General features: G+C 42.0%; 1 protein-coding gene across 7 annotated transcripts in view; it reads left to right on the forward strand.

Moving 5' to 3' along the window:
• Positions 1-8377: 8377 nt before the first annotated feature.
• The window catches only part of TBC1D1 (TBC1 domain family member 1), a 100760-nt gene continuing 91913 nt past the window's right edge, over positions 8378-17224 (forward strand). For 4 of the 7 annotated variants that reach the window (XM_061379674.1, XM_061379677.1, XM_061379678.1 and 1 more), the window contains exons 1-2: positions 8383-8554; positions 15595-16106. In XM_061379674.1, coding sequence (XP_061235658.1) covers positions 15690-16106 — 417 coding nt within the window. In that variant the 5' untranslated portion in view covers positions 8383-8554; positions 15595-15689. Of the gene's footprint in view, positions 8555-15594; positions 16107-17224 lie in introns of all 7 variants that reach the window. The other 3 variants (XM_061379680.1, XM_061379681.1, XM_061379679.1) reach the window with 2 other exon arrangements.

Raw genomic sequence — 17224 nt, forward strand, 5'->3', positions numbered from 1 at the left:
ACAGTATGCTACATGTGCTAAAACAGTGCATTTGGCATGTTGTAGATCTGAACTGATTCTCAAAAGGAAAGTAGAATTTCCTAAGACACTGAAAAACAAAATAATCAGTCATCAGTCCCTTTCCACCTGACCTTGTGCCAGGAAGTCTATTAATCTTTGGACTTTTTTCTGATTAAAGAATCTTTGTATGAAATCTGATGGCAACATTACCAGACTTAAAATGTTGGGGTTTGTCATCTTTTTTTTTTTAATTAATATTAATTAAGAGAAATTAAGCAGGAAACTTACCCACTGCTCCCTACCCTTGCTATTGCAAGGGTTCCTTTTTTCCTCTTTCCTGCCCCTCAGCACATGAGGTCATGCATGCTTTTTTTTCATTTATGAAAAGGCACTAGGGAGGCATGAAAAAAAGAAGGTAAGGGGGAAATTTAAATTGAGATAGAGTGTGGAGATTGGGTACTCCAGTACTCAAGTAGGAGAACAAAGCTTAAAGGAATAGCTCCAACATGCTATTGCTATTTCTTTTGAACATTGATTAGAATTAAAAAGCAAGAGGATGACAAGCAGAATGAAAGATTGGGACATCTGATTCTCCTAACTTGTCCTTAATTTGCTTTATCTGCCATTCCTGTAAAAGCTTGTTTATGTCTGTGGAAAATCCTCTTGAAGGAGTGCTGTCTTTTGTATGTGCAGGATAGCAGTTGATGTAGGGTGTTATGTTCCAGCTACACTATTAGTTCTGGAAAACAAGTAGACTACTGAATGTCCATGCCTTTCTCTAGGCAATGTCAGGTTGGGGGGAGGAGAGAGAGACACAGGTATATGGTCCCCAGAACAGAGTAAGGCACCTTATTTTGAGGTACTGGCTATGTGAGAAGTGGAAGGATAAATGTTGGACCTATACCTCAATTTCTGGTATAGGTAGAGTTCAACTCTGGTAGAGTTGAATATCTGTCTTGTGACGCAACCACAGGCCACTCTTGCAAAACATGGTTTCCTGCACTGCACTGCAGTCTGAGCTTCAAAGAAAATAGCTCTTCACAACTTTCCAAACCATACTGCTCACTGGCTGGTTAGATGATGTTGGTCAGTGCTTCTGACACTGACTTGTTTATGCTATTCAGTCTCTCATAGTGTGATCACTGTGGACTGAGTGTCAAGATTGAGACAGGGCAGCACCTTTGCCAGAAGATACAGCAATAGGGGGCATATCATGGGAGGGGGTGTGCATCATTTTCCAGATTGCTAAAGACAAAAGCTTCTTGAAAGAAAAATCAAAGAATCATAGAATAGTTAGGGTTGGAAGGACCTTAAGATCATCTAGTTCTAACTCCCCTGCCACGGGCAGGGACATCACACGCATCTTGCTGAAGCAAGAGTTGTAGTATATATATGATAAATATAAACCACTCTCTCAGCAGCCTAGATAGGCTACAAACCTAGGGCACATGGGGTGCGTAGACTGTGGAGCCTCCACCTCTGAAGGCTCTATTTGACTTTAAACCACAGTGTGGATGGATGCACCACAGGTGTAGTACTCACCAGTGACATCTCTGTGTGTATGGGGTCCCATGCTGAAGAGCACAGCCAAAGGAACAGTTCTGGAGAAGGCAGGCTGGGGCAGGGCCTTCAGTCTGGGCACTGATGAGCTATACCCAGGGCAAGGGGGCTTTGTGCACCTACACAAACCTGCAACCTTGGGCTTTGTCAGGGGAGATGATTCTCCTTCTCCAGCCTGCTCTTGTGAGACCCCCGCTTGGAGTACTGCATCCAACTCTAGAGACCTGAGCACAAGACTGTTAGAACAGGTCCAGAGGAGAGCCACAGAAACAGGTAGAGGGCTGGAGCATCTCTCCTATGAAGACAGGTGGAGAGAGCTGGAGCCCAGAGAAGAGAGGGCTCCAGGTACACTTCATTACCGCCTTTCAATATATAAGGGGGACTTTTAAGCAAGACACTGTAGTGACAGGACAAGGAGTAACAGTTTAAAACTGAAAGAGGGTAGATTTAGATTGAATATAAGGCAAAAAATTTTTATGATGAGGGTGGTGAGGCAGTGGAACAGGTTGCCCATAGAAGCTGTGGCTGGCTTATGCGTGGAAGTGTTCAAAGCTGGGTTGGATGGGGCTTTGAGCAACCTATCTAGTGAAAGATGTCCCTATCTATTGCAAGGGAATTGGGCTAGATGATATTTAAACAGTCCCTTTGACACAAACCAGCTAACATGCTGACAGTAGAGCTATGATGGTGTTGCTGCCCCTACTACCACTGTCCTCATAATTCTCCTTGTTTAGACATTTAAAGGGTACCTTCTCATACCTCTCTCATCTTCCACCTAACTGATCCCCTAAACTGGTTACCTCTACTAGGTACTGGTATGGCAAGACTGTGATTTATTGTCATCAGGCTGAGAACCCCTTTTTTAGGTTATATAGGTCTTATGGAGGTGAATACAGTATAAGGCAAGACCAAAGGGCCTTTACAGCCATCCCACAAAGGCCTACGAGATTTTGTGCTGTACACTGAGCACTTGGAGAACTCAGCAAATGTCTTAGAAGTCTGGCAGTGGGGACAGCAATGAGCTGACACATACTGAGACATCCTTAAGATGGCTTTAGAGCATCCTCAGAAAGAGTACAGATATGGCCAAGATGATGACCCAATCTGTATCATTCTGTCTTCCCAGGGACAGGGGATTTACTTCTCCATTTCCTGCTCTGTTCCAAACAGAATTTCACAACTTTGTGTAGGGGGGAACAAAAAAAACCCACAGTGGTTTATGAAGCTCATTGAACAACTATGACAAACTAGAGAATTACAAGATTAAACTTTTGTTGCTAGAGTCTTTACTAACCTTGTCTTGCATCAGAGAAAGAATCTAGAACTGAAATACAGAACTGAAACAAAGGCAGTAAAAGTATACCATAGAGAGAACTTAATATTGCAAGTTGGAATGGGTGTGCAGCTACAGCTTCTTCACAGCTGGTCTAATTCCTCCATCAAAGCGTTGTGTAAGATAAGGCAGCCAATTTAGAGATGATTAGTCCCAGGGCAGACATTAAATAATTTGTGAATAACCAGCCTTGAACTGGGAGCAGAAGCACTAATATTTTATCCAGAAATGGGAACTGCCATGACTAGAATAAAGAATGCTTGCAGTCCAGACTGAACTCAAGTATCAGGGAATCCCTAACTATTGCTAGAGTAAGACACATCCCTAAGTTACCAAAATCATGAAAAATGAGCCACATTAAGACCCATAATTCCAATGAATGCTGTACAAGTTTAATCCTATACAGAATCATGCCTATGGGGCTAGGGGGAAAGTGCCTCTAGACAGAGAAGAAATTAGCATAGTACTAAAAACTTGTTCCAAAATACCCAGAACATTGTAATGCTTTTAAGAGTAGACTGATGGACTTCACTTGAAAGTTGTTTGTTTACTAGCCACAACTTAAATTCACCCCTGGCTTTTTTTTTCCCCAGTAAACTTTTTGACCAATTTGGCTAGATGGAAGTAACTGCATTTCATCTTCCTTACAGGCTGTGAACCTAGTCCACAGCATATTATGAAAAACACAAGTATTGTACTTGAGTTGCAGAAGGATTTATTTGAGACTTTCGCTATATAACGACAAATTGTACAACTGGAATTCACTATAAAAGAATATTTAATATATAAACAATTATCTTAATGTTGTATAAGTATGTGCTTAAAGCTGTAACTAATTCACCTACAAAGTTTCTGTAAATTAAGTTTCCTGCTTGCTATTGCTTTTCAAAGTTCCAGTGGTTGTGGGATTTATTTTGACACACCAGCAATAAGCAAACCTGATGTCCTTGTTTAACAGTCACTGCACATAGCAACATTAAAATGATACTAAACTAACATATTTAAGCACCAGCCTAAGTCTTTACCAGAATGGAGACATTCAGGATTCTGTGGCTGAAGGCACCTGGATGCCATATATAAACTTAAAAATTAATTGTAAATAAAAATAATAGCCAACAAAACTCTCCTCTGCCCGTAAGTACAAAAGTAATAAAAAGTAAAGTAATTAAATGAAGTTGAACTACCTTCCTGCACAGTATTTCTTTGCACTACATAAGCACTTAAATTCATCAAGGACAGTGTTTCTGCGTGGAAGCCAACATTTCTCTTTTGTATAGCAATTGCCAGGTAAGATGAGGTCATGCAATGTCAGAACACTGTGCATAATGGGATGAACCTATTAAACTGTCCAATCATATCCTAACACCCACCTAAATAAATTGTAATATAAATGATGGCATAGCAAAAGCAGCTTCCAAACAAAAGGAAAAGCTTAAAATAAACCATCACTGGTAAGTAATTTTCAAATGTATTTATGGGAATGAAGGGCAGGGAGGATTAATGATGACATTTGAAATGTGCAAAACCACAGAGAGAGCAGCAGGCAGGATCTGTAATAGTAGCTCAACTCTTTCTTGATACTTTACTCATGATCAGTGATAACAGAAAGCCTCTTGTCTACAAAGATAATCCTTAACTAATGTTGCTGGCATGCATTCCTACAGCATATGAAGTATGCAAATGTGCTATAATAACAGTTATAATTCAAATTTTGTTTATTAAATGTCTAGAACTATATATAAATAGCATCTGGAGATACATCATTGGATAAGAATGTAGTACTTCATCCAGAGCTCACTTAAGTCAAAGGACTGCAAAACAGTTAGTACCATGCCCTTAATAAGGTACTAAACAGATGTACATGAAACAAATAACAAATAAAGACTTAGACTGTTTTACATAATAGCAATAGAAATCCATCATTATGTACAATTCATCCAGAGGGAGAAGCAGAGGCTTATAATTCAATTGAAGCATAACATAGGTGGCTGCATTCAAATTCATAATCCAAAGTGTTAGTGCTTTCAACTGCTGCCCAACTATAGAGAGACTTGAACTCTGAAAGCATCTTGGGTGGAAACTTAAAACTTTGCATTTGCTTTGTGGTACTTCAAAGGGTGAATCCACTGTCACCCTTGGGCAGCCCCAACCTGTGCCTTCACCCATGGCTAGGCACATGCAGCCTAAATCTGGACTGATACACAATCCTACCCCAGCTGGGATCCAGTGAGTAGATGCTTCTCCTTAGCCTACAAGTGAGGCTCCATTGCCCACATGTTGCCATAGCATGCCTCATACAAGTCTGTTTATCCAGGTTCTGTACAAAAGGCAATGATGGCTTTTCCTCTGCATTTTTTGGAAGTGTGACTGTACAAAGAGCTAATGGTTAAACTGGTGTTCTTTTATAGATCATGTTTGCAGGATGTGAAAACCCCAGGCTGATTTCCCTCCTCAGTCTGAAGAAGTTAATGTGATGGTATGTTTAATAGTCTACTGCAAAGAAAAACTAGCCTGTGAAGGAAAAATGAATAGAGATTTACTGAATCAGAAAAGCAAAAATTATTAGTAAGTTTGGTGCTCAGGGCTTTCATCCGAATACAGGGATTCCAGTCCTTGAAATATATGGAAATGTTTATTTTTTATGGGCTGGAACTTATGCCCCCCTTCTGGTTCTCTTCTTGTGTTCACAAATGAAACTGGGGTTTTCCCCCTATGTAAGTAACGCTTTCATCAGGAAGCAGAGAGAAGGAATGCAGTTCAATCATCAGTCCTGAAGGCTGATGATTTCATGGAAGGCAGGCCGAACGCTCTCAGCCTTACTCAGGCTAAGTAAGAGACAAACTTACCTTCCCGTATTCTGGATAAACAGATGTAACAAGACACAGTGACCTTTTTGTTCTTCAAATAAAGCATTTAAATACCTATCTTCAGGAAAGTGTGGATGCTGAATCGTGAGAATAGAGGACTACATCTTTTAGACCTAATAGGTGCTAAAAACAGAAAGAGAAGGTGACTTTATGCACAGTCCCATCTTCTGCATATCCATATCACCTTATGCAGCTCATGAGCTATGGAACATTGAAATACCCTCCTACTGCAAGGACAGACCATATCGTACAGTTGCAGCTTTACCACATGACTATTCCGAAGCACTCTTTTATCCATGACAGCTGTTTTTTCCCTTGCTATCACCAGTCACACCAAAGTGTGTTCATATCTAAATGCTCTTTGTTTCACCTGGTTCAGCTTTAAACTTTTTCTTGTGCATTGTTTCTAAACCTCTTCACAAACAATTTGATTTCTGTCATAGCACTGTTTTAAGTCTCTATTACCAGCACTGAAATGAATGGTCACTCACATGTACACAGCTGAACATGGTGGAGTTTGCTCCAGATGCTTATTGTGACCTGTGTGTTTCTCCACTCTATCTCATTAGTCATATGTTGTTCTTACTATGACTGTTTTCATCTGTTGCTGAGCTGGTGGGAGACATCAGGCTAATACCTTCTAAAACCATTGACAGATGTTGTATTTTTATTACTTGGAAATTTTTAGGTAGATAAAATTATCACAAAATGTTTCAAAAGTTATACCAAAATTTACTTTCATTTTGAAGCACTCAGATATTATATTTTTACCATACCTTACTAAGTATTATAGGAGTTGGTGGGGTTAAACAGATGATTGGCTGTTCCTGAACAGCTTTTCAGGGTGTTTGCCAAATATAAACACTCCAGGTTTGTTTCATCTCCTATTAACTGTAAGGAAATATTTTATGCCTATTTGAATGAAAAAGTCTGCTAGGCAAAGAATTAAAACATATGAGCCAGAGATAATGGGAAAAATAATAGAGGGCCCTGTCAGCAAGTTCAAGCACAGTCTGATTTCTTTCCCAGATGTCAAAGAGGAGGAGGAAGAAAGGATTTGTATTTGTGATGCTCTAGCATTGACTTCTGTTATGGTTCAAGGATCTCCCAACCAGCAAGAAATAGTATTGTAGGATTCTTTTCTGTTTCATTACCACTTTCTGAAAGTCACCCAGTGAAGCAGCAAAAGATCTGGTAATGTATAAGCCTTGTCTGAAGTGCTGGAGCTGTCTGGGTGGGACTGCAGTTCACCATCTTCTAGAACATGACTAGAGTCATGTAATGCACAGGCAGCAGGGTCTGCAATGAGCAAAAGGACACGCTTGCCTCAGATACTGAGGCTGGGGCGTGATAACTAGAGTAAAAGCCTTGTCCTTAGCTGTGATGGTTTAAAAGCTAAGACAGACATGGTTTGCAGAGAGGTGGCATTCCCATTCCTAAGGAAGGTAAAGGATGTCACTAAAACCAAGAGGCATTCATACCTATTCCCACGTATGAAGAAGCAGCAACCATGAACTGAGTGCAGATTGGGAACAAGTGCTCTGAGGGAACTGCTGCTTCACACTTCATGTATCAACAATCAACAAGCAAGCAAAAGCCATGTAGATACAGCCACCACACACTTTGCAAGTAGGGACATGTTTACATACCAAAACGTGATTTTTCATAATCAGGGGCAACACTGTGCTTGTGTTTGACAGCTTACTTGACTGTTTCCCTCACAGAACAGCACACATGCAGCAGCAGAGCAAATTTCCCTGAGAAAGCTCTGATTCTACAAATATGCACAGGCTTAAAAGTAAGTACATCAGCAATCCTACTGCCAAGATGACTTGAAATTAATTGAGTGTAAAAGTGGTTTGCAGAATGCGAATGTGAGGTACCTTGATCATCTGGAAAGAGCGCTCACAGGGGAGTATTCAATTAAGTTTCCAGATCCTCTTTGGCAACTTACAGACCAACTGGTGCCAACTACAGTGATTTTATATAAATACATGTATGCATGTGTGGAAGAGGTGGGAGGAAGGTGTGAGGTGATTCAGAGAAGCTGAGCCTGTGGAAGGCTGCCCCACGGGCAAGACTGGGCCCAGACCGACGGGGACTTAACCACTTCAGGTTCTCGGTGCCGGGCTAGTTCCAGCTTCATGAGGAAACTTCCCCCTGAGAGCTGTTCCCGCCTTACCTTCCGCGCCCGCACCTTCAGCTAACCTCCTGGGCTCACCACGGCAAGGCGATAACGACACGTTTTCTGTGGGAGTTCGGGGTTGTGCACACAGGGCTGCGTCGCCGAAATGCTCCTTGAGAGGGACGAAACGGGCCGGGATAAGGGTCCTCAACTGCCTGCTGTCGCGATATGGGTACCCGCCTGTCGCCGGCCGCCCCTGTCGCGCGCCTGTCCCTCTCCACCCGGCCTGGCAGGGGACCAGCCGCCTGTTGCTATTTTCGCCCGCGCTGGCTGGGCGTGAGCGGAGAGGCGGCGACTGGCAGCCGCCGGGCGTGCGGCCCGACCTCCCCCGCCCGGACCGCCGGCAGGTAGGGGCGGGTCGCCCGCCGGCCCCGTCCCGACCGGGGCGGACAGCAACAGGAGACGGCGATCAGCCCCCTGGCCCGGTCGGGCCGCCCGCGCTGCCGGTGTGCTGAGGCGCTGGTGTGGCCTCCCCTCCCCGGCCCGTTGGCGGCTCTCTGTCCCTCGCCCCTCAGCAGGAGGTGGGCCGGCGGCGCCTGACAGCCTGCGGCTGCTGCCTGTCAAAGGCACTTCCTTGCAGCGAGCACATCCTGCGGCGGCCGGGCGGCGGTAAGCGGCTGCCGGTTCGCCCCAGCTCCAGCTCCAGGCCTGGCGGGGGGTGGCCGGGGCGGCAGTGGGGGACACCGTGCGCCTGCTGCGGGCCGGCCCGGGAAGCAGCGCTGGCGGGACCGAGCCGCGTTTGTGGAGGGGACGGTGAGGGGAGGGAGAGCGGCTTTTAGCTTTGAGGAAGTGAAGGAGTTGAGGCAAGAAGTGAGGCACCCCGCCAAGGGGCGGCTGCGGGCTGGCGGGGCCGGGCCGGGCCGGGCTCTGTACCCGGACTCTGAGGTGGCAGAAGGAGGTAGACCCGGCCGAGAGGAAACGGCTGAGAGGCGGGTGGAGGCCGGGGCCCTGCTCCGTGCAGGCGGCGAGGATAGCAAGGGCGGACGCCCTCCCTCCTTCCCTCTCCGACGGTCGTAACGGAGCCCCCGGTGAAGTCGCAGCCTAGGAACAGTACTTGCGTGGGGCAGGACGGGGCGGGCGGGAGTGGAGCCGGGACGGCGGGGAGCCGGTGCCGAGCTTCTCAGCTCACAGAGACCTGGGAGAGCGGGTCTCTCGTCGGAGTGACCGGAAGACCTGCTTGAATTTAATGTGCTGTTGACCTGATGAGCTACTGTCTGCTTTTAGTTCTTTTTCTCACTCTTGCCTGCATCTTCCTCTCCCATCAATGCACAGTCGCTTAATCTGAGTCCTCCCAGAACCTGCTCCTTATCAGAGCAACACAGCGACTCTTCCCATAGGGGTGAAACTAACCTCTCGTACAGCAGCAGCACGGTTGAGGTTAACCTTAAAATCCTCACACGCTGGCGCACTATTTTGGTGGCCCTTTAAATTCGCATACGAAATTAACGCAGGAATGACCTCTTGAAACTGTGCTCACGAGAGGTATGAAACAAATGTGGTTATTTATAGTGCAATTTGAAAAGACTGAGAGCTTCGAATCTGTGTTGTGTTTAAGAGAGCGTCTAATACAGCGGATCTGAACCTTTAGGAGTGCAGATGGTGGAATTTGTGTCTGCTGTTAAGCCCAGAGATTGAATGGAACATCCTGGGTAAAAATTAATAAATACATACGTCTCCCTAGCAGCAAATACCTCGGAGCCAATAACTGTGATTATGCTTTTAACACTTGTAAATGCCAAAATGGAAATTCATCACAGCTTGTTTTGTGTAAATGCTGGTGGTCATAGGTAATATGCACAAGTAGAAATGCTGAAGGTAAGAAAAATGACAAGCTGCAAGGAATGTGAAACATATTGAGTGGTACATGGATGACTCAACACTTTTTTTTCTTTATAATTTGGTTAACTGAAAAGTTGGATGCAAGTATTTGGCTGTGGATATGCAACTGAATAAAAAAAAGGTATGGCATTCAGAATGTTGTATACCTAACAAGCTTTCTTTTACAAAGACTTTCTTAGTGCATTGCAATGGTAGAACAGCCCAATATTGTGTCCAGGTCCATCTGAGGCTGACTCAGAAGACCTCAGTCATCAGTATATTAAGTTCTGTGGACTCTATTAGGGACATAGGTGTCAAGGGCAGGAACAATGAGCTATTTTCTTAACTTGATAGTTGATCATAAACTTGTATGTGATTCCTACCACAAAGCCAAATGGCTTGCTCAGAGTATGTGGTAGAACATTTTTCAGGACCGGGTCTGAAGTTGCTGAAGGTGTTGAAAAGAATCTGTCATAAGTCAGTATTTAATGCATGTATATGAAAAAAAAAAAAAAAAATTTAAAGGAATTTCTGAGGTGAATTGTTCTCTTGACTTGCACATGCTCTTGCACACAGCAAGCCATAGCTCCAGAAGGAAACAGCAGATAATAAGTAGCTATGAGATAAAAAGAACATCTTGCAACAGAAGGCTGTGTTGTGATACCAACAGTTTCAGTTAAATAAGAACTATTTGAAAATGGAGAGCAACCTGTGTTATGATACCTAAACTATCTATTTAACTGTAGAAAACAGGCCAAAAATGTTGCTTAAACCCCCCCCCCCCAAAAAAAAAAAAAGAGATAAAGCTTACAACTAGGTGCCCCATAGAACAATGTAATGAATGATGTTGTGACAGTAGGTAAGAGAGTCATTTCATACATATTGATGGAAACATAAACATAAAAGGACCACTTCTTAGCAGTGACATATCACGACATACCGAATACATATTCGCATTTGTGTTTTTTTAAATATGTCCTGCTAGGTGGATAGAGAAGTCTTTCAGCATGAGTGGAGACAATGTAAATCTTAGGGGTCAGAGAGAGAGGGAGAGAAGTGGTATTTAGCTCTGGCTTGCGTTCCAGAGCTCTGGCTGCAGGCCAGGGCTCCTCATAATCCTTAAATAGTATGATATTTCTGCTAAATAATCAGTGGTGAAGTGCAGGTGGTACCAGTGCCTCTGGTTCTGTTTGCAAGCAGGTTTCAGCACTAAAGTAGTGCATAGAAGAGCTGAACAAATTTGTGCTTTTTAAGACTAGCTGTTTTTCAGAAGACCTTGTTTGGAAGTTTTGCTTAGCTTCTTAGAGAAGAAAAATAAAAACTGTTTTACAGAAAAAACCTGCTGTCATGTTAGTAGTCTGAGGGAGTAAGTCTCAGTTGTCTCAGATGAGCTGCATCTTCCTCAGATGAACTGAGGAATCTGGGGCCTTTCTGTTCAACAGTTCATAGGTCAAGCTCATTTAATCATTGAAGTGTGGAAGCTCTGACTGCTTCCTTGCTTGACGCATCTTATAAACTCATCAGTTCTCCTGTGGATCCCAGCAGTCCAACTCCAGATGAATGATACCAAATCAGGAGGAGAGCTGGAGGAGAGTGAAGGATTGCTTAGCTCAATAGTTACCTACATTCTGAACAAGAGTCTGAACTTTTGGCTGCACATCTGTACTATATTTTGTCCAGAAGAAACAGCAGAAGGATGAAGGATAACTCTTCATCACTGATGTAGTTTCTACTTTTTTTTTTTTTCCCCTTTGTGTGTGTTCTTTTGGTTTAGATCTATCTCTCTCCCTTCTTTGCCTTTTTTCTGTATTTGTTTGAGTCTATCCCAAATCTACATGGTTTTCCCCCAGCTGCCAAAACCTGATTTCCAGTGCCTCACCCTCCCAGGTTAATAACACAGTCTGTTCTCTGTACCCCACAAGATTCTTCTTCCTAGCCTCAAAGCTGATCTGTCCCTATCTAGCTGAATGGCACCCAGAGCCTATATCTTGTCCTCAGTCCTTGCAACAGTCTTAAGCTGAGTTTTGAGGAGTGCCGTCCTGCATGATGCACAGCTTCTTAGACATGTACCTGGGAAGTACCTGGGGTTCAGAATGGCATAAGTACTGATTTTTGTATCTGTCCTGCCATCACCTTGACTTCTCTCTGAAGGCATTCCTTTCACTTTCTGGTGACATTAAAATATGAGAATAGAACTTAATTTGGGAGAACAAGAGCCTGATGAAAAACACAGTATCAGATTTTGCTACAGGACTGTCAGTGTAGTGTTGCATGCTTTCTAAGACTGCTCCCTGCTTATGGGAAGTGGCTGGGTTAATCACAGTGAAAAAGAAGCTGGGGACAAAGAGCACATGTATGTTCCTATGTATATCTTTCACATTAGTGAGTCAGTCTAGTGTCTCCTAGTATAGAAGGTGAGGTAAGATTTATTAGCATGCTTTGGGTAAATATCATATGTGCTACAGTTTGCCTGGCTGTTTTTATGCTGGTAGAGCAAATATAGATAAATTGAAGGAAACAAGTGGGAGGCTTTATTTTTGTTCTTTTTCTATTCTCTCTTGGATTAAAGGCAAAATAATCATTTGCTTTAAAGAAGCTGTGAATTAATCAGTGAGACACTTGGGAGCCTACTATACTAATATGGGTGGTAAAAGGGTACAGCACCTACAACCAAGTTTTAAAGCGGATAAACTGGGTGGTGGCAACCAGACATGGGTGAAGGTGCCAAAATTCCGAGTGGTGGAGTTGGGGGAGACGTGAATGGGTCAGAGCACAGACACTCTTCAGTCATAGTGTGTGCTTAATTTTATGGCTAGGAATAGGCCTGTTAAAATGTACAGAACTATTTTTAGGTCTGTATTAAGCATGTACATAAATACTTCATGGTCTGGAAGTAAAACCTAGGCCTTGGTATAAACTTAAAGGACATTAACGCTGACAACATGAAATTGGTGTAATTTCTGATGGCCTATGAATGTAAATTAAGATAAGAATGACAGGAGGAGTAAACAAGGAAAGAATGGCTGGAAAAGGCAGAAGAAACATGCAGAACAGTAGCGTACAGAACAATATGGGTTAGATAATGAGACCTTCTGATACTGCTAAATTAGTGCCCTGAGAAATTGCACTTTTAGCCTCTCTTAATGTTAGGAAAAAAACCAAAACCCTAGCATTCTGACTTCTAATTAATTGCTTTGATTTAGTATAAACTGCTTTTCTTTAGAAATAACAAATACAGACATAGGAGTATTTATGCTGTTGACTTTGCAAGGTGTTTATTTTGTTTGAGAGGTGAACGCCAAGAAGTTTCGCATTTGTATTACATTCCAGCAGTACAGTGTTTGTTTAAGTATGACAGAGTATCAAACTTTTTTTCTTAAATCCTGTTCAGTACTTAGAGTCAGCACGCAAAGTAATACATTGTGATATTTATTCATATTTGAGGCTGCAGTGCCTTGCAGGTCTGGACTAAAAGAGCATGGTAGATGGTGGTAATCCAAATGAAACTTCTCTTCCTTGAAAAGTTGATTTAAATGAGGATGACTCTGTTGTATTTTTACTTGTGTTTTATTTAATGGCATTTTTTATAAAAGAGTTCTGAGAAATATGGTTACAAAAGGTATGTGGCTAATAGGTTATCACCCGTGCAGGGGCTCACTTCTCCTATTTTTAGCTAAGAATGAAGGGGTTTTATGTTTTCTTACCCTGAACTTATTATATATGCCACTAAATACTAAGAACACTAAAAGCTACAAACCTTGTGTTAACACCATTGTACTTAAGAATGATCCTGATCTTCCCTGCAGTTGCAGAGCTATTTGTCATTGTTACAGTTAAGAAGAAAATAATTTGTAAAATTTTGTCAAAGAAGAAGAGACCACTTTGATTCCTGACAGACGCAAAACTATAATGACAATTGTGTTTAGCAGTCTATGCTGATCAGGTATAAAAAATGTTTTGTGAAGCTGCTGTCCCATAGGTTTCGATGCATTTATATTCATCTTAAAGATGGTTGTTTTCTTGCTTGCTTGTGAAACAAAAAAGAGTTGTTGCATAATTGAAATGAGGCTTCCAAATTCTGGATTTTCATTTCCTTTTTCCCCCACACCTCCCTCATCTCTCTCTCCTCTTCCCCTCCAGGTTTATAAAAAGGTTTCTGAAGAAATTGTTCTACACATCTAGAAAGCTACTTATAATAATTTCTTCAAATAGTGTCTTTAAAACCTGCATTATTGTATTCTTTTGCTAAATTTGTCAGCCTTGGGACTGGTAATGTTGCCACAGAGTTCATTTGTCAAAAGATGCAGAAGTTCCAAACCAGTAAATGTACCCAACCCTGGGGTTTCTGCATTTCCCTTGCTTTTACAGTTTGCCATTTACTATAGAAACATTTTTCCCCATGTGGACATTTGTAAATTGGTTGTATTTTAAAACCTTGTTTAGTTCAAAATGAATTTCCATCTTAAATTTCCTTTCATTTTCAACAAGGTGAAACACTGTTAGAAACTCAGCTTGAGAATATTTTATAAGGATAAATAAAGGACACAGTTTGATGAAAACTCATGAGAAAAATACTGCTATTTTTGATCATGCTTGTAGGTGAACTAAGACAAGAAATATTGTTGCCACAGTAAACAGATGCCATTTATTAAATACTTGTTCAAATATAATTGAAAGTGTTTTGTAAAGAGTTCTTTGGACTGCTCATGTTGTTTAATAGGTCTTTTCATGGGAAATTCTCAGAAGGCTGAGGGTAAACTAGTGTCATGGTATTTAAGCACAGGCAATTACAGGCCTGTCAGCTTCTCATCAGTCTCACACAAAAATAATGTAACAGCTTAAAGCCAGGTTCAGTTAATGAGGACTTAAAACACGGTAGTATAACACATGCCAATCTATGTTTTCATAGACCATATTTTGCTAAACAAAATTGACAGATAAATGTAGTTATTAGATTTGTTACTAAACCAACTAATATGTAGTAACAACAGTGGTGGTACTATATGTTGGGTATAACAGGGTTATAACAGGGTTGTATGTAACTTGGTTCCATTTGATACTTTACAAAATGAAAATGATACAATATCAATGTGACACGCATTAAGTATTCCTGGCTGTCTGACAGGCCTCAAAACGTAATCATGAGTTGTGAATCGTCATGTTTTTTAGTGGGATGCTATAAGGATTGAGGCTTATCTCTGCTGTCTGGTAGCTTTATCAGCAGTCAGTCAGTTGACTGCTACTCGTTTTTCCAGATGAAGATTTCTGGGGTGTTATTTAATGAAAAAGTCTGTTTGGTAACAGCCCAGATCACTTGGCAAACTACCCAAGGAAACAACCACATGTTAGTAACCAAAGTAAAAGTTGTCTACCTATGAACAAGGAGGATGACCTTCCTCCCTCCCCAAATGGGAATGTGTCTTAGCAAGCACTGACTGCAACTGTCCTGAAGGTCAGAAAAGCTCAGCTGAGTTTTTTCTGTGATAATAGGATTGAAACAGGCCACTGTGATCCATGTACCTCTGCCCTGAGACAAACACGAGCTAGAAAGAATGTGTGGTTTTGAGTCTGATTACTTACTAGATGGTTTAGCAAGAGTTGAAAAGCAACTTTTAAATTAGAACTGACTTTTTTTTTTTTTAAAGCAATGAATTTATTGCTATTATGTTTGTTGGACCTGAAATGATAAGGTCCAAGGTAGGGGAAATGTGCTGAATAGGTCATTGTAGAAGATCAGTATGTCTCTTCTGATGTTATCAAATATTTGTGTTACTAACAGTTCATTTTTAATAGGGTTCCACTACCTACATAACTATTTCTTTTCCTTACAGAAATCTTCTGTTCCTTAATCAAAGAACCATACAGAAGTCATTCCATGGAACTGAAATATTGATGAATTAGTCCAGGTTCCGTAAAGGACTGTAAAATGGAGCCAATTACATTCAAAGTTAAGAAGCACCAAATATCAAATGATTTCTCAGCAAGTTTCAGTCTCCAGCTTGTTGGTTCTCTGCCAGTGCATTCCCTAACCACCATGTCAATGCTGCCTTGGATTGTGGCAGAGATCCGGATGCTCAGTGCAAAGGCTTCCAAAGAAGAACCTAGCATCAGCCAAATCCGACTGTATGTTTCACCAGAGAGTTTACGATGTGAACCAGACACTGGGAAAAACCAGCAGTGGGACCCTTTGAATTATTCAGGTTTGTTTGAACACAAGCCGCAGCATGTCCACAAACTGATACACAACAGCCACGATCCAAGCTACTTTGCTTGTCTGATAAAGGATGGAGCAGCAAATCATCAAAGTATCTGCTATGTATTTAAAGCTGATGATCAGACAAAAGTAAGTAAAAAGAAAGAAAAACCACCAGAGCAAGCAGCCCTGGAGCTGCCTTTGTGCTGTTTGAAACTTTTCACTACAATGTAAGATCTTAAGCTTGTATTTACAATTAGAGGTTGGATCTCACTAAAACATACTGACAAATGTCATTTTACTTGATATTAATGGTTCCATTGAGTTTGAACTGTACAATATGTGAAGTGAAAGGTGTATAAATCTTCCACAGAATCAGAGCCTGAATTTCACCAGCTTAAAAAACACTCACATTTGGGATATGGGCTGAAATCTTGTCCCTCAAGTCAGTGAGAGTTTTTCTGTTGATGTCACTACATCTAGGATTTCACCCTTGAGTCACTGTGAACTTTATCTAATCCTACGGTCGGACCTCTCAAATTTCTCTTTTCCTGAGTTGAGACGTACGTGACTGGGAAATAGAGATAGCTCCTTTCTCAGAAGGAGGAGTGGGTAGTGGGGAGCCTTGGTATGCAGGATACCTCCAACCACAGGACACTGTGGAAGCCTCTTCCTAGATCTGTAATGCAGAGCTTCGTGGGAGGTGTTGGAGGATGAGAGAGAGACCGACCATACTGCAGTGCTGTGACTGTGACATGCAGGCTTGCTGCTGCATGGTGTGAAATGGGAGTTTGGTGTGCATGTCGCATGCTGTGGGTGAGATTTGGCTCACTCTGCATTTCTTAGGAACAAGTTGTGTCCTTGCTGAAAAGGTGGAAGCATTAAAAATAGTCTCTTCTTTTGTTTGAGGCCACTGTGAGACAGTAACTCTCATAACGCGAGTAGAATTTGGCAAAAAGCTGCTGTGACCTATTGGGGACAAACCAGTGACATATCCTTCACTTCTTGAGTGGAGACTGTAGTTATAATGTTGGAAAACAGTCTATTACTACATGCTGCTTGCTTTACTCATAGGAGGTGTCCTGCTGAAGCACTGTGGAGGTATTATGTGTATATACGCCACACATGGGATTTATGCCAACCTGAGCAATCGAAAAACATTGCATGGTCCCAAATCTGCGGTCTTGAGCTTAGAGCTCAAAACATATGAAAACAGGTTTAGTTAAATCCACCCCAATTAAAAAGTCAGTTCAGGTAAATTAGAAGGC

This window comes from Neopsephotus bourkii, unplaced genomic scaffold (assembly GCF_033783945.1).
Source record: "Neopsephotus bourkii isolate Nb327-2 ecotype Australia unplaced genomic scaffold, CSIRO-AGI_Nbou_v1 NB_1780, whole genome shotgun sequence".
Taxonomy (NCBI): domain Eukaryota; kingdom Metazoa; phylum Chordata; class Aves; order Psittaciformes; family Psittacidae; genus Neopsephotus; species Neopsephotus bourkii.